At 45.9% G+C, this 25742-nt stretch overlaps 4 protein-coding genes across 5 annotated transcripts in view; 3 read left to right on the top strand and 1 right to left on the bottom strand.

The window, feature by feature from the left end:
- The window catches only part of nkx6.3 (NK6 homeobox 3), a 5682-nt gene extending 3494 nt beyond the window's left edge, over positions 1-2188 (bottom strand). Inside the window, exon 1 of the mRNA XM_031570017.2 lies at positions 1-2188. This exon is cut by the window's left edge and continues 288 nt beyond it. Coding sequence (XP_031425877.1) covers positions 1-109 — 109 coding nt within the window. The 5' untranslated portion in view covers positions 110-2188.
- A 541-nt stretch (positions 2189-2729) lies between these two features.
- Positions 2730-21105, top strand: tmem127 (transmembrane protein 127). Of its 2 annotated transcripts, XR_004164039.2 has the most exons (4): positions 2730-3610; positions 3824-3990; positions 4925-5731; positions 21095-21105. XR_004164039.2 is itself a non-coding variant. In XM_031570927.2 (3 exons), exons 1-3 carry the CDS (start codon positions 3375-3377, stop codon positions 5233-5235), a joined length of 714 nt encoding a protein of 237 aa, XP_031426787.1. In that variant the 5' UTR covers positions 2730-3374; the 3' UTR covers positions 5236-5835. The 2 variants fall into 2 exon arrangements, 1 of the variants encoding a protein (XP_031426787.1); XM_031570927.2 differs by lacking the exon at positions 21095-21105 and having other exon boundaries at positions 4925-5835.
- On the top strand, positions 5838-11999 carry LOC122133035 (coiled-coil domain-containing protein 74A). Its single transcript, XM_042708317.1, has 7 exons — positions 5838-8350; positions 8530-8574; positions 10035-10134; positions 10273-10471; positions 10573-10676; positions 11245-11298; positions 11800-11999. Exons 1-7 carry the CDS (start codon positions 8068-8070, stop codon positions 11933-11935), a joined length of 921 nt encoding a protein of 306 aa, XP_042564251.1. The 5' UTR covers positions 5838-8067; the 3' UTR covers positions 11936-11999.
- On the top strand, positions 17034-20930 carry gatd3l (glutamine amidotransferase class 1 domain containing 3, like). Its single transcript, XM_012821450.3, has 7 exons — positions 17034-17250; positions 17682-17734; positions 18202-18315; positions 18765-18896; positions 19690-19782; positions 20081-20246; positions 20527-20930. Exons 1-7 carry the CDS (start codon positions 17134-17136, stop codon positions 20659-20661), a joined length of 810 nt encoding a protein of 269 aa, XP_012676904.2. The 5' UTR covers positions 17034-17133; the 3' UTR covers positions 20662-20930.
- Positions 21106-25742: the final 4637 nt, after the last annotated feature.

A 25742-nucleotide genomic window follows, 5' to 3' on the forward strand; every position in this document is an offset into this window, starting at 1 on the left:
GGTTGAGCTTGTAGAAGGAGTTGGGCACCGAGTACTGGCACACGGGCCCCTTGATGTCCGAGGAGAACTGGCCGAGGCCGCCGTTGAAGAGGAAAGACCCCGGGTCCATGGACAGAGACTCCTCCGACTCCAGATTGACAGGCGGCACGGGCTCGCTTCAGGAAGAAAAAAAATCAGACTCCAAAAATAATAAACTCTTCTTTCAAAAAAATCACCTCTTCCTTTAGTTTGATGTGAATGTGCCACTGTGAGTACTCTCTATGAACTAATCCCTCAGTAGACTTTGCTCTCAGATCAAGGCCCCGTTAGTCCCGTATAAGTGCACTCCTGCCTTGGGTCTGGTACCAGGGGGTTGCGGGCTTCTCAAGGGGCGCTCTGCCAGGCCTGAGATCAGCACGCGGGCGGCGGTGGTGCAGGTGGAGATGGAGTCTGCGTGAATGTCTCACCTGCTCTGGGCCATGCTGGGGGGAACTCCCTCAGTCAACACTGGAGGTTTGAGGCACCTTTGACACAGCCCCTTCTGCCGCTCGCGGAGACGGATGCCTGCTGGCTGGCTCCCAGTCCGAGGGTCATAAATAAGAATCGGCTCAAGTTGAGGTGACACCTTCGAGATAAAGATGGGCCACATTAGAATGTCTGCGCCGATTGGCCGGCAGAGTGTGGCTCCGCCGCAATCTCATTGGCTGGCAGGTGGCGGCTGTTCCTTTTATTGGACAGTGGCAGATTAATAGTTTTTTGAAAAGGTAGAGAGGGAATAAGTTGCTTTTTGATGGTCTGGCTGCAGCAGGACTGCTGTTCAGTGAAGCATTAAGAGGCGATGCAGAGAGAGGGAGAGGGAGAGGGAGAGGAGGAGAGAGGGGGAGAGAGAAACAGAGAAAGGGAAAGGGAGTGGGAGAGGGAGAGAGAGAGAATCGGAAAAGGAAAAGGAAAAAGAAAAAGAGCAAGAATCATAGAGCGGAAGACAACCTGAAGGAGGGAGAGAAAGGGAGAGAGAGGGGGGGGGGGAATAAAATAATAGAATAGGACAGAGAAGTAAAGAGAGAATCCTTAATGGACTCTGCTGTTTTCATGAATTAAGGCCAGAGGAGGTGTTCCGCCATGTCAGTGAACACCTCAGTTAAATAACGAGACTGCTATTACGAGTACATACGAGTACATATGTACTTGTGTCTCACAAATGAATCACAGCATCAGTCTCATTGTTGAACAGCCACACCTTATCTCACATATTACACACCTCTAACCAGCTGGCCTAGCGTTACTACTGTAATGACAATACACTTAATATATTAGTGTTAATATGGTAAAGATCTACGTCCATAAAGCTCAAGTGGTTTTGTGACCTTGTGAATTGGGGCCGGTGATAATGTAGTGATTCTGTTAATGATTGATGACGATGATTGATTGATGATGATGATTGATGATGATGATGGTGCATGGCGTTGACTTGTTTCCTCCCTCTTCTTCTCCAGTGGGTGGCTGCTCTGTGACGTCACCTGTCCCACGTCGTTGGTGTTTGTGCTGTCATATGATTTGAACTCATGAGGTGAGGTGAGTGTATGGGCGTTTCTCCAAATGCATTCTTCTCTGTACTTACGTTTCCATGGACTCCACTTGTGAAGTGTCATCAATCACAGCCCAAGAACTATTCCAATTCAAGAGTTTGCATCTAGCCAAGCACTGATCAAATACCCGGAAGTGGTCTCAATTTGTGAGTTTTACCAAAGATCCTCTGTACTGAACAGTCTCTGGTTTTATCAAGGATGCATCAGCAGGTGATTTGTGTGGACTTGGATAATCAGATATCCCAGAATACATCTCACACAAAGTATGGCAGCACAGGAACAATAACTGTACATTTTGCACTCAGCAAACACAAACTACTCTCACCAGAACTACCAATGCCGACAATTATTTCCCGCCATTGGCCTTTTTAGAGGCACACAAACATATATATATTTTTTTCATATTTTAATCAATGTATTTTTTTCATGAAAACGAATGCTGGCAATTTGGTGTATTATACTGTATGTGATTGTAATGTAATTACGCTACAGTAAAGATGGAGTTGAACATGCAGGGTAGACTCGAGAGTTGAGCTGTGATGCCAGCAGGAACTCAAGAACCCTTCTGTCCCAAACACAGGCTGAGCGTACTGCATCCTCCAGTCCTTGGAGGTCTGGACTCCTGAGCTGAACTTGACAAGAAAGGGAGTCTGTACTTGTTACAACCACCTGAATGTTGCAAATATTGAGTCTATATAGACTCTTATAGACTCTATATACAGTAATTGGTTACAATCATCCAAGCCTTAATCAGCCCCTGTAGTACCACTGCAGGAGCAGCAGGGGGCAGAAGATAAATGTGATAAATAGGGACCCCATCTTATTTTTCCACACACACACAATTTGACACAAAATTATTTTTCCACTATTGCCTTCTTCACTCCACTCCACTCCACTCCAGACACATGGATAGACAGGAAGACAGACAGACCACACCAGGGTTATTATTTGTTTATAATTTTTTTTTGTAATCAGGTGAAACGCACGCTGCCAGTGGCCCTATAAACATGGTTTAGATTACTTTAAATTGAATCAACTTTGTTGGATTCGTGTCAGAACTTTTGTAGACATCATAGGGAAGCTTAGTTAAGATGTAGTACTGATCCGCAACAGCAGGTGGCAGTAAAGAACAAGGAAGTGATCGAAACATCTCCTTTGTCGAGGCTATTATATAACGAGAAAGAGGAGGGGAGGAAGGGGAAATGAATGTACAAAGCTAGCTTAGACGGTAGGCTTTGTTTTGTTTTTAGCTACAGGCCAAAATGGCCAGGATTTTATTTTAGTTAGTCTTTTTAGGTCTGAACACAGGTTGGGAAAGCGTCTTATTCTGAGTGATATATGTCCTCACCCAGTAAGCTAAGCGGACAGCGTCTGATGCTATTTCTCTTTTTTGATACAGCTTGCTCGTCGAAAAGTAGCCTGGCCTGTGACGTTTTCCTTGCCAAAAGGAAGTTAGCGCTAGGTAGCTAACGTTGGTTATTAGTCTTTTCCTTAGTGTTTTGTTGTATAGTTTCATCATATTTACACCGAACCTTTGTCGACGAAGGTTTTATGGTATTAAATTGAAAGAAAGGTAGATCGATTGAATAAAATAGGGTGTTTAGGATAACAATCTAAGCTCTACGTACTGGTAGCTGCTTGTCAGTCCGCAAGTCCCTTTGTTAGATTTCAGTTACTGAGTTGTTTTAACAATTTTAATCAGCAATTTGAAGTGACACTAACGTTAACTCGGAGCGTAAAAAGAGACCTCAGTTTCTGTAACTGTTGTTAGCATATCAGGTACAGTAGGTAGTTTATTCTTGCTTGATCATGTACGCACCTCCGGGACCTGCTCTCCCCGGAAACCGGCGTCGGCGAGGCGGCACAGCGCTGCCCAAGCAGCCGGAGCGCAGTCTGGCCTCGGCGCTTCCCGGGGCTCTGTCCATTACAGCCCTGTGTACGGCCCTGGCCGAACCTGCATGGCTCCGGGTCCACGGAGGGACATGCCCCAGACAGGAGCTCGGAGTGGCAGACGTTCTGGGATACACTGACCCCAAGCTCCTGGAGGTAGGTCTGAAGCCACCATGTCATTTTTTTTTTTTGGTAACGTTCTGGCACGTCTGTACGTGAATAATGGGTGTTAATTAAACACAGAAAAACAGTTACTTGTTTGCTGTGTGAGTATGAGTTGTTTAGCCATGAAAACTTTAACAGGTATCGTCATGTTTTTTCCCCACTACACTTACTTTCGGTTTCACCTTCTGTCTGTGCTGTTTGGCAGACTACTGCTTTAACTCCCAGACCATCTTACTGCTGCGGGTTATTGCGGCCTTCTGTTTCCTGGGGATCCTGTGCAGCCTGACTGCTTTCCTGTTGGATGTGTTTGGGCCCAAGCACCCGGCGCTCAAGATCACCCGCAGATACGCCTTCGCACACATCCTCACAGGTAAAACCCCACCTGGGCAAGAACACCCAGCTACACCTGCTCTTGGTGAAAAGGGCAAGTACTTCCTCCAGAAAACAAAGTGTGTGTAATTTCATACTGAGTGAAACAGTTGATCTGTTGTGGTATGGAGAGATAAATAGAAGAGTTAGCGTGTCCATATGCTTGTTAGTATTGAGATATTTGTATTGTAATATCGAGCAGGAATAAGGCGCAGGCTTCTTTGGCTTCGATCCTTTTATTATGATGCACACCTCAAACAAGCAGGAAACACTGACACAGCAACAGGAGAGAGGTTGAACCTTTACGTAACAGACAGTAATGGTGGGCAAATATGCTAACTAAGAAGGGAACTAAGACACACAAAAGGGAACCAGACACTATGTAGACTTCTATGTAGAATTAGTCATTTACTTGGAGCACACAGAATTCTGGGAACTACACTACATCACACAGAGATATGAAAGCTGCGTCTCCCCTTGCACGCTACAGTATGTTTAAGATTACTGATAATATAAGGACCACAGTTTACACACTCAGCTGACAGTAATTTAGTATAGCCAATGTATGTTACCATTGACGTCTTTAGTAGCCAACAGTCCTCCATCCAAAAAACGAAGGAAAAGTCCTTGACCTGTTGTAGCATGGAGACATAGAAATATAAACCAATAGAAATGTTAGTATGTCAGAAGGACATTAGTGGCAAGTGTAAGTTCATTGGTTTATTGGGAGAGATGCTGCTCACTGTTGGCATCTGTAGTAGACGATAGATACTGTAGTAGCCGATAGATACTGTGATGGCAAAGTCCTGGCAGTGTCTATTCAGCTCTCTTTGAAAGATTAAAATCCCAGTGGTACTAATGCTCTGTCTGTCTGTCTGTCTGTCTGTCTGTCTGTCTGTCTGTCTGTCTGTCTGTCTGTCTGTCTGTGGCCTCAGTCCTGCAGTGTGCCACGGTCATTGGCTTCTGCTACTGGGCGTCGGAGCTCATCCTGGCTCTGCAGCAGCAGCACAAGAAGTACCACGGCTCGCTCATCTACGTCACCTTCGCCATCAGCTTCTACCTGGTGGCGGGGGCGGGGGGCGCCTCCATCTTGGCCACGGCTGCCAACCTGCTGCGCCACTACCCCAGCGAGGAGGAGGAGCAGGCCCTTGAGCTGCTCGCTCAGATGGAGGATGGCAGCGACGCCTTCCCAGCAGACTACGACATCGCCAATCAGTTCCAGCCGCCCCCCGCCTACACGCCATAGCGGGGTTTTGGCACCGTACTCCCCCCCCCCCCCCCCCCCCCTCCCCCTCCCACGTATCGAACACCCCCACAGCTGGGAACACGCAACACACACCCCCACTCTCTCTCTTTCACCTGCTGAACACCTCATAGATCTCCCTCGGCCAGGACACCCCCACAGCCTCTCTCACCCCCCCCCAAACCCCTCAGAGAAGCCACTGTTTGCCTCGCTGTCACCAGGGACTCCGGCTGCACAGGCTCTGATTGCCGTGTGATAAGCAGTTGACAGCGTCCCTGTGTCCTTGCTTCTGCCCTGCCCTGCTCTTCCTGCCCTGCCCTGCCCTGTCCTGTCCTGTCCTGCCCGCCTCCCGTGCACACGCTCTGGAGCGGGTTTCATCTCGGCTGCTGGTGCTGCGATCGCATGAAATGACCTGTCTGGGGCTACAATGGGGCTGTTCGTTTTGTCCGCACCACCGCGTGACACGTTCTTGCAGTAGCTTGCAAGTGTGTGTGTGTGTGTGGCTATTGTGACCGGAGTCCTTCAGAGTGTTTGGTATTGTCTGGCACGCATTGTCACGCACAAGTGTAACAACTCGTTTTGTTAAATGCTTAACTGGTGTATATCATCAGCTTTCATTTAAACCAACTGTATGAGAAGAAGTGGAGCCAACATGGCTCCTGCATCTCACCCTCAAATGCAGTAATACTGGATTAGTAGATATGTGGTATTATTGCTGACAGCACTGTGGCTGGTAACATCACCAGAGCAGTGTGAGGCGCTTTAAATCTGGAGTTGGGATGGAGGCAACAGTCAGCTGAAACTTTTTAGTTTAAAAACAAGTTCTGGGGCAACTTCACCTCACACGAGGTGAATGGAGGACTTTACCAACAACCATAGCTCTCAGTCATTCTTTCAGGTTCCTGATGACCCGCCCCCCTGCACTTGATTGACACTCCCGCTGATTGACACTTCCCCATGTATTTATTTGATCGTCCACATGGACTCAGGAGGGTTCATTAACTGTCCCAAACCAGCCCCTGGCATCCAAAAAGTTATGTAAGCAAAAAAAAAAGTAAAAGTTTTTAAAGTTTAGGCTATTATTAGTATTATTTATTGAAGAGCTGAAGATTAACCATGCTCAGTGGTGGGCGTGCATTTTTATTTCCTTTTGAATCAATACCTGAACGTGTGCTTGGCTTGCTTTGCTCAGAGGAAGTAAATGTTGGTCTAGAAAATGGCCGTCTTCATGCCGTGTGGCTTGACTGGTCCTTCCGTGGCACCATGAGAGAACACAGAGACAGAGTTAGGGACCCAGGACAAACCACGGACCACTTCTTGGGTCTTGCCATTTATGACACCAATATGCCAGATTTGCCATCACATTTTGGACATAGTTATATTTTCACCCTTTTTTTCTACTTACTCTTTAGGCCCATTGTCTGTAATCGCGTGGGTGTGTGCATAATCGTGTTAGAGCGTCCTGGCGGCACACAGACGAGTGTGTTTAAGGTGCATTTGGCCGTGTGTGTGTGAGTGTGTGTGTGTGTGAGGGAGAGAGGGAGAGACTGATTCTGGTTTGATTACTACTCTGCTTCTCTCTGTTGGGACTGTGTGGTGATGGCTTGAGTCCTGGCTATGCACTGTTGGGCAGGACGATTGGGGCAGGACGCTGACATTGGGAGAACCTGATTGTAATCTTTTACTGTTGAATTTTTACATGCAATGTTTTCTGAAAAGGTGATTTGTGTTGGTTTATACAGTTTTTTTTTTTCTGTTTTTCTTTTTTTTTTTTTTTTTTTGTTCGTGTTAATTTTGGTATTGTAGCTTCATTTTAATAATGTGTTTAAAGATGTGAAAGTAAAATCTAAACTGGTATACTGTCTGTGGGCCTATCATTTTCTTCCAACTGTCATACAGCATGACCACATTCAAAGCCTGTGGGCAAATATTTTGTTAGATTTTAACAACTTTGTCAGCTTTAGTGAACTGGTCCACAGTCCTAGTTCAGTGTTTGCACTCAAACTCCAATGTTAGACAGCCAAACGGGAAACAAACAGTGGCTCGGACCGAGCCATTAACAATCCAAGCCAATCAACACGCACGGAATTTGATTGGGCATTGAGCTCAAATAACACCTTTTTGCCCAACCGAATCGCTGACCGCATCTTTAGGGGTTAATTTATATTTAGTTTACGTTGGATGTGTCCATTCTTTTGCGAGCCCTCTGTTGCTATGGTAACTCATAAAACACCAGACGGCGTATCAGGAAGTAAGATACAGACTTAGCTGGTCAACTAAGGCCGTAACGTTAGAGAGGAGCTCATAATAAGTATTGTTTATTTGTCTTTGTGTTCTAAAGCTACAATCAGTTATTGATAATGGCCTTACCGCATTCTTCTCGGAGGCTGGTGCTACTAACTTAGCCTAAATAAAGTTAAGTTAGCTAGCTAGCGATATCTAGCTAGCTGACATTACATCTCTAGTATAACCTGATTGACGCCGTTGCTGCTAGCTATGGCTATGCTCGTTAGGTTACAAACATTAATGTTACAGAATGCGCCATTTGTATAACTTCACAGTTTGATGAGTTTCGCGGAATGATTCTGGTAACTAGAGATCAAACTTTACCTGACCAGTTATCGCTAGCGTTACTCTGTCACATTAGCAATAGTATTATAACGTTAGCTATGCCTGAAACAGGATATAACGTAGGAAAAAATTTTCAAAGAACATTTCATAGTTTAACCGTTAGTTAGGGAACTAATTCGCTTAGTCCCTTTGAAAGGTCGATATTGAGGTAACGTAAGCCCACCTAATGTGTTAAAGATAAAAACAGATGTTAAATAATAAAATATGTCTACCAGCAATCTACCACCTCTGCGAAACCTCCCAAACTGGTCCCGCGTCGGTACCTTGGACAAGACCCGATACCCACGACTGTTTCCCAGAGACTGTTCCACCAATGCCCCCCATCTGGACAGTACCGTTAAAGGACGAACATTCCCCCGCGCCATGAACTCCGATCTGACTAGAATTGCCTCACTGGAGAAAGATGTAATTTTCTTACAACAACAACACAAAGAGACGCTGGAAAAACTACACAATGAGATCGATGCACTAAAACGCGAAAATAGGGGTAAGCAGGCTTGTAGCATGATCCAGAATCCATTCTAGTAATGAATGAGTCATAATTATTTTAAGATTGCCATGCATGTTAGCTCTGCTGCAGTAAATTATGTAAAACGGTGTGAAATGTGTAGGCTGTATCATGGCTAATAATGTGTTTATATTTGTATTATTTGAATACTTTTACAGAATTACAGTATCAATTGATCATGGAAACTAATCAGCTGTCCAAAGGTATGAGTACTGCACATCACAATCCTCATTGCTTTCAAAATTTGAGACTGTTCTATAATTGAGTTACCATTAGAGCTAGTCACGTTCAGTTTTACGATTGGTATGACACTTGCAGTGCTTAGGTACAGAATACATGCGATCACCATTTAGACACTGTTCAAAACAGTTAATTCAAAGTTCAAAGTACTTTTATTGTCATTGTCACAAAAACCGACAAAGGACAGACGAGGCAGCACCAGACCGCTAATTGTCTGTTCAAAACAAAATCTAGATCACTGTAGATGGAAATATGTTGTACTGTGAAAGAAAATGAATGAATGATATGGTTGAAATCAGACAGATTATTCTGCTTTTAGTGGAATTTTTTTTAATTTAGTTTTTGTTTGGAGCCTTGTTACCATCTGTACAAAAGTGGTCATATTTGCATTGAAATGTGCAAGTTTGTGGGCAAAATATATATGTAGTTTTCCACTACTTAGTCATGGGCTATCAATAAGATATCAACCGCTAAAAAGTTAGTTCTTGGGGTCATGATAGCTGATTGGCTTGATATATTTGTGGGGTGGTTGGGGATTCTAAGGGTGGATAAGATATGCTAAAGATTTTTTTCTAAAGATTCAAGGCAAGGGACATTTGTATCAGTAAATGTGAGGTTCATAAACATTTACACCAAATACATAGGTCACCATGGATCAGTGTTAGGGCTGCAGTAGACATCTAGTGGTAGCATCATGTATTGTTGTTTCACTCACTGTAAAATGAAAATCATCTGCACAGTTTTTGTTGTACTGTAGTATACCACAGATATTGTAGCATAGGGCTGTCAAGAAGGAAGTAGTGTTTCAGATGTATTTCCTTGGTATTACAATATGTACTGTAAAAATTGTGTCATACTTTTTTCTTCTTTTGTGATGAATAATATATTAATTTGTCAATGCTTCAATTTGTTTTTTTTAGTTCATTACACTTAGAGTGACAGTGCTTGGTGAGAGCATTCGCTATAGCTACGGCAGCATGCGTCACCATTGGGGGAGAAATTTAGTGGTTTTTTTGGTGGTTGTAGTGCATTTCGCACGAAAGCTTAACTGATGTGTTCAGGTGTGTGTCTGATGTGCTCAGGTGTGTGTCTCATATACTCAGGTGTGTGTCTGATGTGATCAGGTGTGTGTCTCATTTGCTCAGGTGTGTCTGATGTGCTCAGGTGTGTCTGATGAGTTCAGGTGTGTGTCTGATGTGCTCAGGTGTGTGTCTCATATACTCAGGTGTGTGTCTCATATACTCAGGTGTGTGTCTCATTTGCTCAGGTGTGTCTGATGTACTCAGGTGTGTGTCTGATGTGCTCAGGTGTGTGTCTGTAACGCAAACTGTGTGGAGAGCTTTAAAAAAAAAAAGTGGCCATAGTATTGACACAAGTGTAAAAAATGTAAAACACTGTCATTCCTCTAACTGATCTGATGCAGAGAGTCACACAGCTTCCTCTTTGCAAGCCGGCGGCAGTGGGAGTGAACTGGAGCCCTCCCAGTGTCCTGATGGGTCCTCTCTGCTCCTCGCACCCCATGGGTAACAGAACACAGGCAATCAGACGTACTACATGCTGGACTGTGATTGGCTAGTCCTTTCACTGTCTTAACTAGTCTGTGCACAGGACAACTTACTCACAGTTTACTTTTTCCTCTCCTCTCCCCCCCCCCCATCAAGTTGGGACGGTGCTTCAAACATTGTGGATCACTCTGGCGCTCCGAGCCAGGAGCCAGAGGCCGTGGGAGGCCCCCTCATCTCTCTGGATCCTCTGCGGGTCCACAGCCACCCGTCGGAGTTGCCCCGCGCCCCCACCCTGCAGGAGTGTGAGCTCGTCATCCGGCAGCTCTGCCGCGCCAACAAACTGCAGGCGCAGGAGGTCTGGCTAGCTCAGGGTTATCGTCCGTCAGCTTCAGTCCTCTCCTGTGGGTCAGGGTGGTCTGCTGAGCAGCTTCTGTCTTTTTTGTCTGACTGTTCCAGCTGTTGCAGTTGAGGGCCGTCCTGAAGGACATTGTCCTGAATAAGAAGAAAGTGTCTGACGAAGCCTATTCCCAAACTAAGGCCTTCCTCTCAGACTGCCCGAGGTACAGATCACATCATATGTATCTTTATACCCCCACATAATACCTCAAATGTTTGGATTTTGGTAGTACACACAGTGGTTCAGCTTCATGAATAATAATAATAATAATAATAATAAAATAAAAAAACGAAATAGAGGATAGATAAGCTGAACCACACACAGAAATCAGAGCAGCTGATCTGACTGTATGGACACATGAGGACTGACACAAAAGGAGAGGGAGATTGGGAAAGAAGGGGAATCTGGGCTGTTTAATTTTTGTGCCAGTTTAATGCCATGTAATGTATCTAACATCTGCCGTGTTAAGAGTGTGCTGATTTTGGCGTGGGTTTTAGATTGGTCATCTAAGATAATACTAAACTAGACCCTTGCCTTCACTGGTGAAGTTTCAATGGTGAAGGAAATAATGATTACTAAATGATTAAAGAACTGCACTGGTTCATTGATTGAATTTGTATTCTAAAATGTTTCTAAATTTGTATTCTAGAATGTTTCTAAATTTCTATTCTAGAATGTTCCACGTAGTCCATTGCACACCTGTATGAAATGTGATTTGTTTGGTGTCCCAGGGAAGGATATGAGAGGTTACCAAAGATTGCTCAAAGACCTGCAACAAAAATACCGTAAGTAAGCCTGCGGCTAATTCTCCACTGCACTGTAATGCACGAATGGACAGGTTAACCTCCTTCACTTTGATGGACACGTCTCTTACATAATACACGCCTCACTAGGTCACATAACACATACTGTACAAACTGCAAAAGACACAGAAAAAATATCTTTGTTTACCTTACGCATTATGTCCATGTCCTACAACTGCAAATAATTGCACAGAAACTCCAAAACGACATCACCAAAAACACTAACAGAAATTAAAAGGACGTTTAAATATGATATGCTGTGTGGTGCTGTGTTGGCAGCCGTAACTGGATGTGTGTGTGCGTGCGTGTCTTTGTGTGTGTGTGTATGTGTGTGTCTTTGTGTGTGTGTGTGTGTGTGTGTGTGTGTGTGTCTTTGTGTGTGTGTGTGTGTGTGTGTGTGTGTGTGTGTGTGGATTTGAGTGAGTGTGTGTGTGTGTGTGTGTGTGTGTGTGTGTGTGTGTGTGTGTGTGTGTGTGTGTGCAGGCCTCAGGCCCAGGCCAGTGAAGGGGAGAGGCTGGTCCTGCCCTCCATCAGACACAGCTGCAACAGCCTGACTGAGAGACAGAAGAGAGCTCAAGCCATCCACAAGACCCGCCTCCGCAAGACTGTCGACTCATGATCACACACAATCAAATACACACACACACACACACACACACACACACACACACACACACACACACACACACACACACACACCACACACACACACACACACTCAAATCCACACACACACACACACACACACACACACACACACACACACACACACACACAAACGTATACACATGCAAACACACACACACACACACACACACAAACAGATACACATGCAAACACACACACACACACACACACACACACACTCACTCAGTGTCACCAGCCTAACAGAGAACCAGCAGAGGGCGTAAAGCACCCATGAGTCCTGCCTTAGTAAAGCTGTTAACCCATAATCATGCCTGACAGCTCTGCTCTGCCCTGCCCAGTCTTCTGGAGCTCCTGACTGGGTGCAGATGCCCACTGCAGAATAAATCAGACCTCGCACTGCCCCCTCACTAGCCTCTTTCCATGCCATTTCATCAGGAAAGCCCGACGCACCAATGACAACAGAAGCAACAATGACTGGAAACAAAGTAGGGTTTGGGGTCTGATGCAGTTTCTCTGAAACACAGTTACTGTGAGAAATGAGTAGTATACGGGTAAAAAGTCTTCTAACAGTTTCAGCAAGTAAGAGCAGTGGAACTTTGGCCCAGTCCAGATCCAGATTACAATAAGTTATGCCCACCCCAGTACCGTAACGGAAACACGTGAGGCCCCCCCCCCCTCATATAGGCAAGATATCAAAATTCAAAAATACTTGTTCTTTTTGGAAGTTTGGCATTCAATTCAGCAATTGTCTGTATTGAATGCCGCTTTTAGGCACCGCTTTTGAATTTGCGTTTAATTTTCTCCACAGGAAAAATCAATGCTAATGTTAGCTACCTATTTGCCGCAGGCGCTCCGGTCTGTGACCTTCTGACCTATGTCGTCACGTCACTAACCTACCTAACAAAGAAAGCACAATTAAATATATTTGTCTTTATTTGTATATCAACTCTGGAAACACAGACAAGACAATAATACCATGGTGTGCATCCCATGCAATTCAGATTGAAAAACTTTTTTTGCCTGGAAAAAAAAGGCAAAAAACGCGGTGCGGGGGGCTGCGTGGGTAATCTCTACGGATCTGGCCCACCCTGAGATTCTAAATTGTATGATTTCTAAAAGTGTACGCTATCTGCTAAATACCTAACCCTGAAACCTTAGCCTGTGACAGGTTTAAGTGATCGGTACAGTGGTCTGCGATGTGAGATATATGTGTTGTGTTAACGCATTATAAAGCTATAGGGATGCGGGAGGGGTGTTGGACCTAAGAATGTTCAGCGATGATGTTCAACGACTGTGAAAGCCTTCTATCATTATTTGTACCAGAGACTGAAGACTTTGTTAGTTTGACACTAATTGCATTGACAGGCAACGCGGCTGGCGCGCAAAGTCTGCTGTGTATGACCTAAAGCTAATTTAATAATTTGGCAAAATTCTTTTGCTAATTTCATAAGCGCAAACATGGGTGGATCAGCGAACAGACGTGGGAGTTCCATGTACTCTGTCTCCTCTGGTGTAAACCGTTACGTTCGCGACTGGCAATGTGCTGCTTGCTCTATTGCAGAACAGTTACCGAGCTCCGTGTGAATGTTAATGAGGTATGGTCGAATAATTGTGATTGGCTGATTAATAATGACTTCATCGCAACATCCACTAATCACTCAATCCATTTTTGCTTGATTACGCCCTGCTTTGTGTCAATGAAACTAACGAACATAGGAATCCCTGCCTATTCTCATTGTAGGGTTGCCAATGCGTGAAGCCTGACCGTGGTGCTCATTGCTTATGAAATTAGCTAGGACCCTTAGACCAGCAGGGGCAAAATGCATGGGAGATCCCCTAACCCAAAATTGGACGGATCTGTGAAGTGAGGTCCCGCCCAGTATTACAAATGAGCCAAACATGCTGCTGACCAAGGTGTGGCTCCCTTTCTTTTTCTTTGTACTGTGACCATAGATATTGCTGTGCTGTAAAACTGTCCACATGCATAGTCCAGAAATATAGTCTTTTTAGCCTAATTTGAGTGATTGCTGAAAATGAATTTAATCTGTTTTTAAATCTGAATTTAAACTTTGAATACGGTTTGATGCTCCAGAGTTTGAAGGTTGATTTGACTATCCAGTGTTAAGGTCATTTACACATAAGTAAGCCTGTTTGTGTGCGTCCCCAATAGCTGCCGAGAGGCATTACCAAAATGTCTGCTGAGTGGCATAGCCTACCTTTCACCCAACTGCCTATAAAAATCTGCTTTCACAAACACATCCCTCTCTGGTCTCTTCCTGTGAACCCTGACGTTAACTTGTGTTGAACTCTATTAGAGTCTTTCCATCCCTGATGCCAAAATCCCTTCCCAGACTTGGACTAAGCTGCCTGGTCTCCCGACACTGACACTGTTTATAGTGAAGGTGACCAGACCTGGCTGCCAGCTCTTGCTCGGGGCCAATACCACTAACACAGCAGAGGACTGACCTCAAGCCTACTCCCAGCGAGAGATCCACAACTTCTTCCAAAAAACGTTTTGGCATTTAAGGAGGACTCACAGAACACAGTAAAGTTGTGAATATTATTTCGTCTCGAGCATTTCATATTTATGTGAACTCAGAGGTAAACTGTCCCTTGTGGTCTTTTTGTCAACAAACAAGACATCATAGCAAGAAGTGGCGTCACTAATGACAGCAGACATGCGGCTCCGATAATAATAATAATAATAATAAACTTTATTATATGGCAACAACAGTAGGAGCATTCTGATTGGCTAACGCGTGGTCATGCCACCCGTGTATTGCTCTCCTGACCGATCAATACCAAAATTTCAAAATAAGCGAAAGCAATCAGTCTGAGTTTTACTGTCCAGACGAAAATGAAAACAACAACAGCCATGAGGAAATTCAGTAGAAGCGAAGATTTGTTATTGAAAGTGATGATGAAGACTAGAAACTATAGTTTGAATCACTTAGTTTGATCATTGTAACTCGAAGTTAGCAAGTAAGTGGTTGCTACACAACACCTGAAACACATTGTGTGAGAAGATTTGAGAGCTCAACAAAACGACATGTTTTCTATTTACAATAACCATTTTTTTTTTCATTTGCAAAATGAAAGGAGAGAAAAATGCCATATAATAAACAACTTACTAACCTTGACAGTTCGGTCATGCCTCAGTTTGATATTTCCCGGCATGACCTCACTCTCGGTTAGTAAGTAGGCTAGTTATTATTTGCACCTTTCTTACAAAACAATGCAACTCTAAGTGCTTAACAGCAAAGAAATGACGTGCACAAAGAAATGACATGCACAGTGATCGACATAAAAATGGACATCAAATGAACATAAAACATAAAAACTAGGATAGAGTGCAAAAAATAATATATAGCAGATAGCAGACACTGTGAGAGAACAGAGGCAAGCACTTGCTCATTGTTCCGCAACGTTAGAGTGTGAATGGGATGTTTATTGAGAGGCTTTGGGCAGGGTGGGTTATCCAGGATGCATGGCCTTATTGCTGTCAGACTACACATGGTATTATAGAATTAAAGAGCCGCATTCAGTAATGGGCTTTACAGGGATGTCAATCTCATTCAACAGAAAAAGGATTCCTCATATTATTCCATCTAGAAAAACGAAACAACTTTTAACCAACTGTAAATGGTTCTGAATGTATCCAAGGTTACTTTTATTGGATGTTTGATGACATTGGACTCAAGATAACGTAAATTTGCCGTTTTTTAAAGAGCATGTTTGTAAACCAAAATATGAAATGAATCCGAAATAGGTGAAATTATGTTCACCAGTTATATGCAATATTTTCGTGTAAAGGGAACTGCACAGATATTGAGCAGTGTATGGTGTCACATAGTGCATACATGTAGTCATATTAAATACTGTAACCTTTCATTTCAGTGAGCCCTTCATTCTTGAAGTTTCTTCACAGTGAAATGAAACTGAATTTAACTAAAAATCAACCCAGTAGCTGTAAAGACATCTCATTAACCTTAGTCACATACCACTGTGTTCTTACGCTTAAGTGAGTTTAAATGTATGTATTTGATAGATACTTATATATTTTGAATGTATATAGTATTTCTCATTCTATGCTAGGAAAGTGTACGTGTATGTGTGTGTGTGGTGTGTGTGTTGGGGGGATATATTTTGATATGTAATGACATACCAGTGTGTAGATGTGTTGCTCAGTGAAAGCGTGACAAGGCTGATGGTGTAAAGGTCAGAGGTTGTGGAGAAGAAAGTGGTCTGTTTAAGGTAAGGAATGCACTGAAGAATGATTCCCCTTAAACTTCACTCGGACCTGCAGAATGGACTAGAGCGAGCGAATAGCAAACATATTAGCTGAAATAATGGGGTATATACACCTATTTGAACTGTTGCCCTCAGGGAGACGCTTTAGGACCATCATAGCAAAAACAGACAGGCTGAGAAACAGCTTCTATCCCATAGCCATCATAGCACTTAACAATGCACAAAACTGACCTGTATTTGTCTCTGTTGTGTTATATGTTTTGTGTTTTTATAGTGTAAATATGTATATATATGTTCAATCTATATTTTTATTGTTTTTGTGTCTGAGAGCTGCTACCTTAATTTCGTTGTACTTGTGCAATGACAAATAAATATATTCTATTCTATACTATTCTATATTGAGGTATAATGAGGACCGAGAAGGCAGAAAGAGAGAGATAAAGAAAGTGGGAGAAAAACAAAGAGCAGGGCGGATAAAGAAAGATGGAGAGAGAAAGAAAATGACACTATGAAGAAAGAGGGAGAGAGAAAGAAAAGGAGAGATAAGGAAAGAGAGAGAGGTTGCGGCTGAGGCAGCAGACGTTTGGGCAGAGCGTCAGGCAGATCAAAGGTGACTGCAACCAGAGTTGATCCAACTGTCAGATCAGCGGACGGGATGCCCACAATGGCCTAATGACTTAAGGTAATTAGCTAAGGGAGAGTGGCAGCAGTGGGTGGTATTATTTATTCTCCAGACAAAGGGCTTTTCTTAGTTTCTGAGAAGCAGGGCTTACTCTGTGACGTGTGCGCTGAGGCGCCGCTATAAAGGCCTTGACCGGTGCTGAGACGGGCCGCTGAGGGACACTACACCTGCTGGACTCGTTGAGTTCCTGTTCTTTCCTTGCTCCAGTCTGTGTTGAGTACGAGAGGGATCTGGCCATGCTGGCATCACGGGTTCTGCTGACCAAGAAGGCCTCCACTGTCCTCAGCCGACAGCCTGCGTGCCTGGCTCACCAAGGAGACTGGGGCAACTGGGGCAACACCAATGTGGCAGTGGTGAGTGGGGCAACACCAATGTGGCAGGGGTGGAGATGTCCCATGCCCAGATCGCAACTGGTGCTGGAACCAGCAGGCAGATTCACACAAGATCAGGGCCAGATTAATGCCAGATCAGGGCCAGATTAATGCCAGATCAGGGCCAGATCAGGGCCACATCAGGGCCAGATTAATGCCAGATCAGGGCCAGATTAATGCCAGATCAGAGCCACATAAGGGCCAGATTAGGGCCACATCAGGGCCAGATTAATCTGGTATGGTGATGTAGAACATTCAGGCGCCTCATATAAACGCCCATACTTCCCCAGAGAAGATGCCTGCTGTTGTACTTCAGATGTTGATGAGGTGTTTGTGTGTGTGTTTGTGTGTGTGTGTGTGTGTGTGTGTTTGTGTGTGTGTGTTTGTGTGTGTTTGTGTGTGTGTGTTTGCAGGTGTACTCAGGATGTGGCTGGTGGGACGGCACTGACGTGCATGAGGCTGCCTAGTGAGTGGTTTTTACCGTACTCTTCCTCCAGCCTATCACTGCTCTAGTATCATAGTCTTCCTGTAGCCTGTCACTGCTCTAGTATATCTAATGTAACTCTCTCTGATGTAGTATATCTAATGTAACTCTACTCTGATGTAGTATATCTAATGTAACTCTCTACTCCTGCTGTAGTATATCTAATGTAACTCTACTCTGCTGTAGTATATCTAATGTAACTCTACTCCTAGTATATCTAATGTAACTCTCTACTCCTGATGTAGTATATCTAATGTAACTCTACTCTGCTGTAGTATATCTAATGTAACTCTCTCTGCTGTAGTATATCTAATGTAACTCTACTCTGCTGTAGTATATCTAATGTAACTCTACTCTGCTGTAGTATATCTAATGTAACTCTGCTGTAGTATATCTAATGTAACTCTACTCTGCTGTAGTATTTCTAATGAAACTCTGTGTGCCCTTAGCACCATGTACCACCTGAGCCGTAATGGAGCCAAATTCCAGATCTTCGCTCCAAACCAGCAGCAGATGCACGTGATGGACCACATGAAGAAGCAGCCCTCCTCTGGAGAGAACAGGTGTGTGTGTGTGTGTGTGTGAGTGTGTGTGTGTATGTGTGGTGCTTGTGTGTGTGTGAGTGAGTGTGTGTGTGTGTGTGTGTGTGTGTGTGTGTATGCGTGCATGTGTGTGAGTGTATGTGTGTGTGAGTGTATGTGTGCGTGTGTGTGAGTGTATATGTGTGTGTGTGGTGTGTGTGTGTGTGAGTGTATGTGTATGTGTATGTGTATGTGTATGTGTATGTGTGTGAGTGTAAGTGTAAGTGTGAGTGTGTGAGTTTATGAATCTTCAGAGCTCTTCAGAGAGCACCTCCCTTCCTAACTGGCACCTTGACTTGTGCTTCACTTGCACTACAGCAGTTACATTCCTGCACTTCTTTTTCATTCTATGTTGTTTTTCTATTTCTTATGTAAAGTAGTATTTATTGTTACACCAGGTTTTTATTGTGTGTGTGTGTGTGTTACTGCAGGAACATGATGATGGAGTCTGCACGCTTCAGTCACGGCCAGGGTATGATGCAGATCCAGGACCTGTCAAGACTGGACGTCAGCAGCTTCGACGCCATCATCTTCCCTGGTGGACACGGCATCGTCAAGAACCTGTGAGGGAGAAAGTGTTTGAGAGGGAGAAAGAGACAGAGAAGGAGAGAGAGGGAGAGTGAGAGGGAGAGAGAGGGAGGGAGAGAAATAGGTGTGTCATTCGCGTTGCATGGGACAAAGACACCTACACACACACACAGATAGAGAGACAGGCACACACACACACACACACACACACACACACACACGCAAACAGAAGGGATTATTGGAGGTCTGAGTTCCTGACAGAGCTGATTAGATATTGTGTGGATGTATATATATATATATATATATATGTGTGTGTGTGTGTGTGTGGGGATATATTTGCAGGCATCGGGCAAGTCAGACAATAGGATCACTGTGGGGTAGCCATAGCCTGGCCGTAGCTGTGAGGCGCTATCTGTGTCTATTCCTGAGGAGCAAGGCCTCTTTAGAGAGTACTATAGGCAAACCTGTGGAGTCTTAGTGCTCAGCCACACTAGTGGCTGTTGAGGAGAGGGTCTGACAGAAATAAACTCGGGATGGAAAGTTATTTTCTCAGCAGATGCATGGGATAGAAAGTATAGTACAATATGTGTGGTAGGCAGTGTGTGTGTGTGTGTGTGTGTGTGTATGTGTGTGTGTGTGTGTGTGTGTGTGTGTGTGTGTGTGTGTGTGTGTGTGTGTGTGTGTGCATGTGTATGTGTGGTAGGCACTCTGTGTATTCATGGTAAGAGTTGTGTGTGTGTGTGTGTGTGTGTGTGTGCCTGCATGTGTATGTGTATGCGTGGTAGGCACTGTGTGTGTTCATGGTAAGAGCTGTGTGTGTGTCTGCAGGTCCACCTTCAACAAAGAAGGCAAGGACTGCAAGCTGCACAACGATGTGGAGAGAGTCCTGAAGGAGTTCCATAAAAACCGCAAACCCATCGGGTAAGTCAAACAACCCTCTGCTCTGTTAGCGTTAGCAAAGAACCCCTTGAATGATGTATCCCTGCATGGTGTCTGATGTGTGTGATTAAAATCATCATAGTCCCACGTGAGGTGACATTACTATTCCATCTACCTGCCTACAGGTGGAAAATAGCAATCTGCTAGAACCTGGCACAATGCATATTCTCTTGTTGTACAAGATTAATGTTTTGTTGTGCACTGTCCCTGTCTTGAAAAATAAATGACAACAACAACAACAACAACAACAACATTGACACGCCTCGCTGCCTCTCCCCAGCCTGTCCAGCATGGCGCCCCTGCTGGCGTGCCGCGTGCTGCCCAGCCTGGAGGTAACCATGGGCTACGAGAAGGACGAGAGCAGCCGCTGGGGCAACTGGCCAAACACCAACATGGTCACGGCCGTCAAAAGCATGGGAGCTCGCCACAACGTCCGCGAGCCATACATATCCTTCTGCGTGTGCGTGTGCGTGTGCGTGTGTGTGCCATTAATGCTGGTATTGTACGATTGCTCCTCTTACTCTTTTACTGATGTTTATCTTGTGATTCTGCTTCTGCTTGACTAACCCGCATGATAATGTTAGAAGCCTTTGATACTGTGATCGCTGAAACACTTTTCCCACGGGTCGGTAAGATGTTGCTTTATGATTAGCAGTGATTGAACTCGGCACTGACTAACTCCCGCCGCAGGGATCCCTCAGGTTTTCCTTGACTGGCTTGCTTCACGAAGCCTATGTGGACGAGAAGAACCGTGTGATCAGCACTCCTTCCTTCATGTGGGAGACCGACTACCACTATCACTACATCTTCGACGGCATCGGCAACATGGTCAAGCACGTCATGCGCATGTCCAGCAAATAAGACGCGAGCGAAGAACTCAGCAGCGGGGGGTTTTTAGAGAGCTTAAACAGTATCGTTACACTGTAAGAAGCAAGGCATGAGGCTACTGATCCAACATGCTTTTCCGTGCTGAGATGATTTAAGAGTCAAATAGGTATGTCAGGCTAATATCCCGGTCATTCAGACAATTCCAGAGTAAGCTGGACTGCTTTCCTTTCTGCTGTGTAGACTGATAAGGGTGTGTAATGTGGGCTTGAACTCAATAATAAAGTGACTCCAGGATGCATGCACACACGTGTTCAGTGTTTTGTCACAGGGGGTGTTTACAAAGTGTTTCCAGATTCATAATGGCTGTGAGTCCATCGTCAGCATTGTGATGAAAGGCTGTCACTGCTGTCTATAAGATAGCAGTGGGGTCCAAGGTGTGTGAGGTCGAAGGTGTGTGGGGCCCGAGGTGTGTGTGGCCTAAGGTGTGTGTGGTCTGAGATGTGTGTGGCGTAGTGAGACAGAGTAGTGAGATTGAACGGGATTTTCATTTATCTCATGAAATAACAAAAAGGAAACATCTGACTAAAGTCATAAATTTTACTTTTTTAAATTTCATACAAACATAAAAATAACAGTAACAACAATGAAATAACAGATATAAAATCAACAACTTGTTCCATTTGTACAAACATTACAAAGAATTTAGCAAAAAAGTGGACAAACTCTGACAGTTTTACAGTAGTATCTTAAATATAAGACAGTTTTATGTCCTTGTACAGTCTCTGTCCTGAGAACATATAAAATCTAACATCTACAGTATAAAACACTGAGTAACGCGTGGATGTTATGGGCGTACAAACTCAAACGTTATGGGTATACGAACTCGAACGTTATGGGCATACGAATACGAACGTTATGGGCATACAAACATGAACGTTATGGGTATACGAACACGAGCGTTATGGGCATACGAACACGAACATTATGGACATACAAACACGAACGTTATGGCATACAAACACAAACCCGAACGTTATGGGCATACGAACACGAACGTTATGGACATACGAACACGAATGGTATGGACATACGAACACAAATGTTATGGGCATACGAGCACAAACGTTATGGGCGTATGAATAAGAACAACATTGAGATGCACACAGGGCCAGCACATGAGGGGGGTAACAGGCACATGAGGGCTGAGATGAGACAGGCTCCTCCCCCATGAGCATCAGTGCTCGTCTCTCCCTGGGCTTGCGCTGTTCAGAAACGTTGGTTATGAGGCGCTGGGCTGCTAACGGAGGGCATACTCAGTCCAGGGCTCTGGTGTGAGCAAGAGATGTGCCTTCTCACGAAGTCACAGTGATCAAAGAGACATTGAGGGTCAGACGAGGGTTTGTGTGTGTGTGTGTGTGTGTGTGTGTGCTGTGCCTTCTCATGAAGTCACAGTGATCAAGGAGACACTGAGGGTCAGATGAGTGTGTGCGTGAGTGTGTGTGTGTGCTGGGATTTCAAGTTATTTCAAGTTGAACTTATTTCAAGGCTTCCTGATTTCATGTTTTATTAGCTAAGGCCATGGTGCAGAGAGACGCTCCGCCCCTAGCCTAGGGTCTTCAGCGAAGTGAGAAGCGGGATAGGGGACACGACTGGTGCAGCTTCACACAGAAGCACAAACACAACAGCATCAAACACACAACTGCCAGAGATAAAGATATCCTGTAACAGAGGAACTGCAGCGTTGGTGAACTGCAGCGTTGGTGAACTGCAACGTTGGTGAACTGTTGTGAGGGGGGAGAGAAGTTCTGAGCTTATATACCACGTAACAGGTGCTTGTATTTCCACAAACTAGTGTAAAAAGTACATCTGTCTGAAACACACACACACTCACACTCATGACACCTGCAGGATTTCATTTCCTGTCTCTAGGGCCAAGAACCTGCTTAAAGTTCAAAGTTCGAAACCTTGGCCGAGTTTAGGACAGTGTTCATAACTGAGCTTTTGCCATCATACTGTAAAACAGTGCTTCAGAAAGGAAGGCCAACCATTCTATCAGATTGTCCAAGAGTGCCTCCCGGCCTGCGATTTCCTTTTTGGTCGAGTGAGTTTTGTCCATTTCCTCGTCCCTCGTTCCTCGTGTTTGGGATGAGAGAGACCAGCGGTAATGCCAAGTGCTTTGAGGGGGTTTGCATTCTTTCATTCAGTGTCAAGAGTGGGGGCTGATCTCCAACTCATCTGGATGGGATGGGTCTAATAGAGCCAGCAGACCAGTGCAGTCTTGCTGAAGATTGTCCTCATGAAAACGCTTCTTCATCTCCATCTTAAGAACACCCTGGAATGAAGGCGGAGAAGAATCGTTAACCACCATTAACCTCCACAGCTCCACACAAGGACTAACTGACACTTCACTATTCATATACCAAACATACTAAACTCACGATGCATACATTATGCATGTATTATATATCCACACCTCCAACACCGTTATCCAATCATGACACACTGAACACTCACAGGCACAAACACACATAAACAATGTTGAATGAGAGTGAGTGAGGAGTGGAGGAGAAAAGAGACAAGAGGAAAGCAGAAAGGTGATAGGGCAAGAGGTATAAACGGTATTAATAGTATTTATAGTATAAACAATATAAACAGTATATATAGTATAAACAGTATATATAGTATAAACGGTATACATAGTATAGTAGTTTGTATGAAGAGCTGGAGAAGGAATAGTGACTGAGGAACAGACCAGGCGGGGAGGGGCGGGGCGGGGCAGGGATGGTACTCTCAGAGCAGGGCGGAGTTGGAGTCGGACTCGGGGTCTGAGGAAGGGTAGAAGGGTTCTCTGGAGTAGGAGCAGTCCTGGGCTCGACGGTACTCCTGGTATTCCTGACGCAAGGCGTTAAAGCGAGCCTCGCTCAGGGAATGGCTGCACTGACTTTGAGGAGCATGGGATACGGTTGGAGGACTGACGGTTGGAGAGAGGCCTGAGAGCAGAGGAGAACAGAAGGGGAGAGGAGAGGAGAGGAGAGGAGAGGAGAACAGAAGAGGAGAGGAAAGGAGAAAGAGGTGAGAGGATAGCAGAGGAGAAGGAGAGGAGGGGAGAGGGAGAACAGAGGGGGAGAGCAGAGGAGGAGAGGACAAGGAGAGGAGAGGAGAAGGGGAGAGGAGAACAGAGAAGGAGGGGAGAACAGAAGGAGAGAGGAGAGAAGGAGAGGAGGGGAGAACAGAAGGAGAGAGGAGAGGTGGGGATAGAGGATGGGAGAACAAAAGGGGCGAGGGGAGGAAAAGAGAGGAGAGGAGGGAAGAAGAGAAGAGGAGAGAAGAGGAAAGGAAGGAAGAGGAGGATAACAAAGAGGAGAGCAAAGGATAAAGGATTGAAGGGGAATTATGTGGGTCAGCTGATGTCATCACGAGGCACAGAGGGCACACAAGATAAACTACAGCACATATTTAAACACAACCACACACACACACAACCACACACACACACACACACACACACACACACACAACCACACACACACACACACACACACACACACACAACCACACACACACACACAACCACACACACACACACACACACACACACACACGCAGCTTTTCAGAGGTCCTCTCACCTTTGCTGTGAGGGTCCTGGGGGTCCGGGGAGGAGCAGGGGGGCTTCCTGTGGGGCTCCTGGCCCCGGTCCCCCCGAGCCTGAGTCTGCTCCCCCTTCACGGCCCCCAGGTCCTCGGGGTCCACTGACTGCTCCACGGTGTCCCACTCATAACTCTCATCCACTGACGTGTTCCTTCTGACAATGCAAACATGGACACACACACACACACACAAACACACACACACACACAGGTGGAGACATTTACACAAACACAAAAAGGCAACGAAAAGAATGAAATGAGATGAAATCATGAAAAAATAAGATGACTGCTGGCGAGGCGGTCGGTGGACCCTTCTGTTGCCATGACAGCGAGGGCGAGGCGGGTGTGTTCACCTTTGTCCCCGCCTGTGGCGAAGGTCGGCGTCGGCCCGCAGACGCTGGCTGTCCTCGGTGGTCTCGGGCGAGCTCATCAGCGTGGGCGTCATGGAGATGGACTGCCGCAGGTGCCCGCTGTGCCCGTAGGGCCCCACGCTGCCACGCCCACTGCTCTGGCTGGCGTAGCTGGCCCTGCCCTCCCTGCTCTCACGCAGGTACTCCACCTCCCTGGGCACCATCCCCACGCCCAGCGCCCGCTCCACCTCCCGCTGGTACTCCACCTCTCTGGGGGGGAAGGGGCTGGGGTGGTAGGGCGAAGGCCAGCTGTACCCCCGGGGCAAGTCCGTCCTCTGGGGTCCGCGTCGGGAGTCTACGGGGTGAGGGTAGTCCACCCTGGTGCCCGGGCGGGGTGGCAGGTGGGGGTAGGAGGGGTCAAGGGGCACGTATTTGTGCTGCACGGCCCTCAGGGTTTCCTCGTAGGTGAGTGGGCACCGCATCGCGTCCGGGAACACCGCGGCCTGTCGGCGAGGGTCCGGCCAGTCACGGTGGGTGGAGATGGGGGGGTCGACATGCCTTGGGAGCTCCATGATGGGGGGGCCATGAGTAACGTAGGAGGGGATCATGTAGGGGCGGTCTATGGAGTAGGGCCGGTCTGCAGGGTAGGGCCTGTCTGTGGGGTAGGGGCGGTCTAAGGGGTAGGGCCTGTCTGCAGGGTAGGGCCTGTCTAAGGGGTAAGTCCTTTCTGCGGGGTGATGTCGTTCCGCAGGGTGGTGGCGTTCCGCGGGGTGGTGGCGTTCCGCGGGGTGATGTCGTTTCGCGGGGTGGTGGCGTTCCGCGGGGTGGTGGCGTTCTAGGCTACCACTACCGGAGCGGTGGACCGGTACTAAACCCTGCCAGGAGGGTCTGCCGTAAGAGGATGGAGGCATTCGGCCCAGGCTGTAGGACTTAAGCATGACCTCAGGTTGGGGGAGCTCGTCTCTGTAGTACCTCTCGGAGACGTACGGCCGCGGCTCCTCCAGGGGCTCCCACCTCTGTCCCAAGCTGACGGACTTCTTGAGGAAGTGTCGTGGTGGGATGAAGCCGGAGAGGGTTCTGGAGGGGCCTGTCACGCTGAGCGACTTCCTCATGAAGG

The sequence above is a fragment of the Clupea harengus genome, chromosome 7 (genome assembly GCF_900700415.2).
Source record: "Clupea harengus chromosome 7, Ch_v2.0.2, whole genome shotgun sequence".
Lineage (NCBI taxonomy): Eukaryota > Metazoa > Chordata > Actinopteri > Clupeiformes > Clupeidae > Clupea > Clupea harengus.

Bases quoted from the DNA above. Each gene is read 5' to 3' on its own strand.
- tmem127 (XM_031570927.2), top strand. From the start codon at position 3,375: ATGTACGCACCTCCGGGACCTGCTCTCCCCGGAAACCGGCGTCGGCGA. The intron at 3,611-3,823 runs GGTAGGTCTGAA...GTGCTGTTTGGC, and splicing joins ACTGACCCCAAGCTCCTGGA to AGACTACTGCTTTAACTCCC. The intron at 3,991-4,924 runs GTAAAACCCCAC...CTGTGGCCTCAG, and splicing joins CTTCGCACACATCCTCACAG to TCCTGCAGTGTGCCACGGTC.
- LOC122133035 (XM_042708317.1), top strand. From the start codon at position 8,068: ATGTCTACCAGCAATCTACCACCTCTGCGAAACCTCCCAAACTGGTCC. The intron at 10,135-10,272 runs GTAACAGAACAC...CCCCCCATCAAG, and splicing joins CTGCTCCTCGCACCCCATGG to TTGGGACGGTGCTTCAAACA. The intron at 11,299-11,799 runs GTAAGTAAGCCT...GTGTGTGTGCAG, and splicing joins AGACCTGCAACAAAAATACC to GCCTCAGGCCCAGGCCAGTG.
- gatd3l (XM_012821450.3), top strand. From the start codon at position 17,134: ATGCTGGCATCACGGGTTCTGCTGACCAAGAAGGCCTCCACTGTCCTC. The intron at 17,251-17,681 runs GTGAGTGGGGCA...GTGTGTTTGCAG, and splicing joins GCAACACCAATGTGGCAGTG to GTGTACTCAGGATGTGGCTG. The intron at 18,316-18,764 runs GTGTGTGTGTGT...GTGTTACTGCAG, and splicing joins CCCTCCTCTGGAGAGAACAG to GAACATGATGATGGAGTCTG.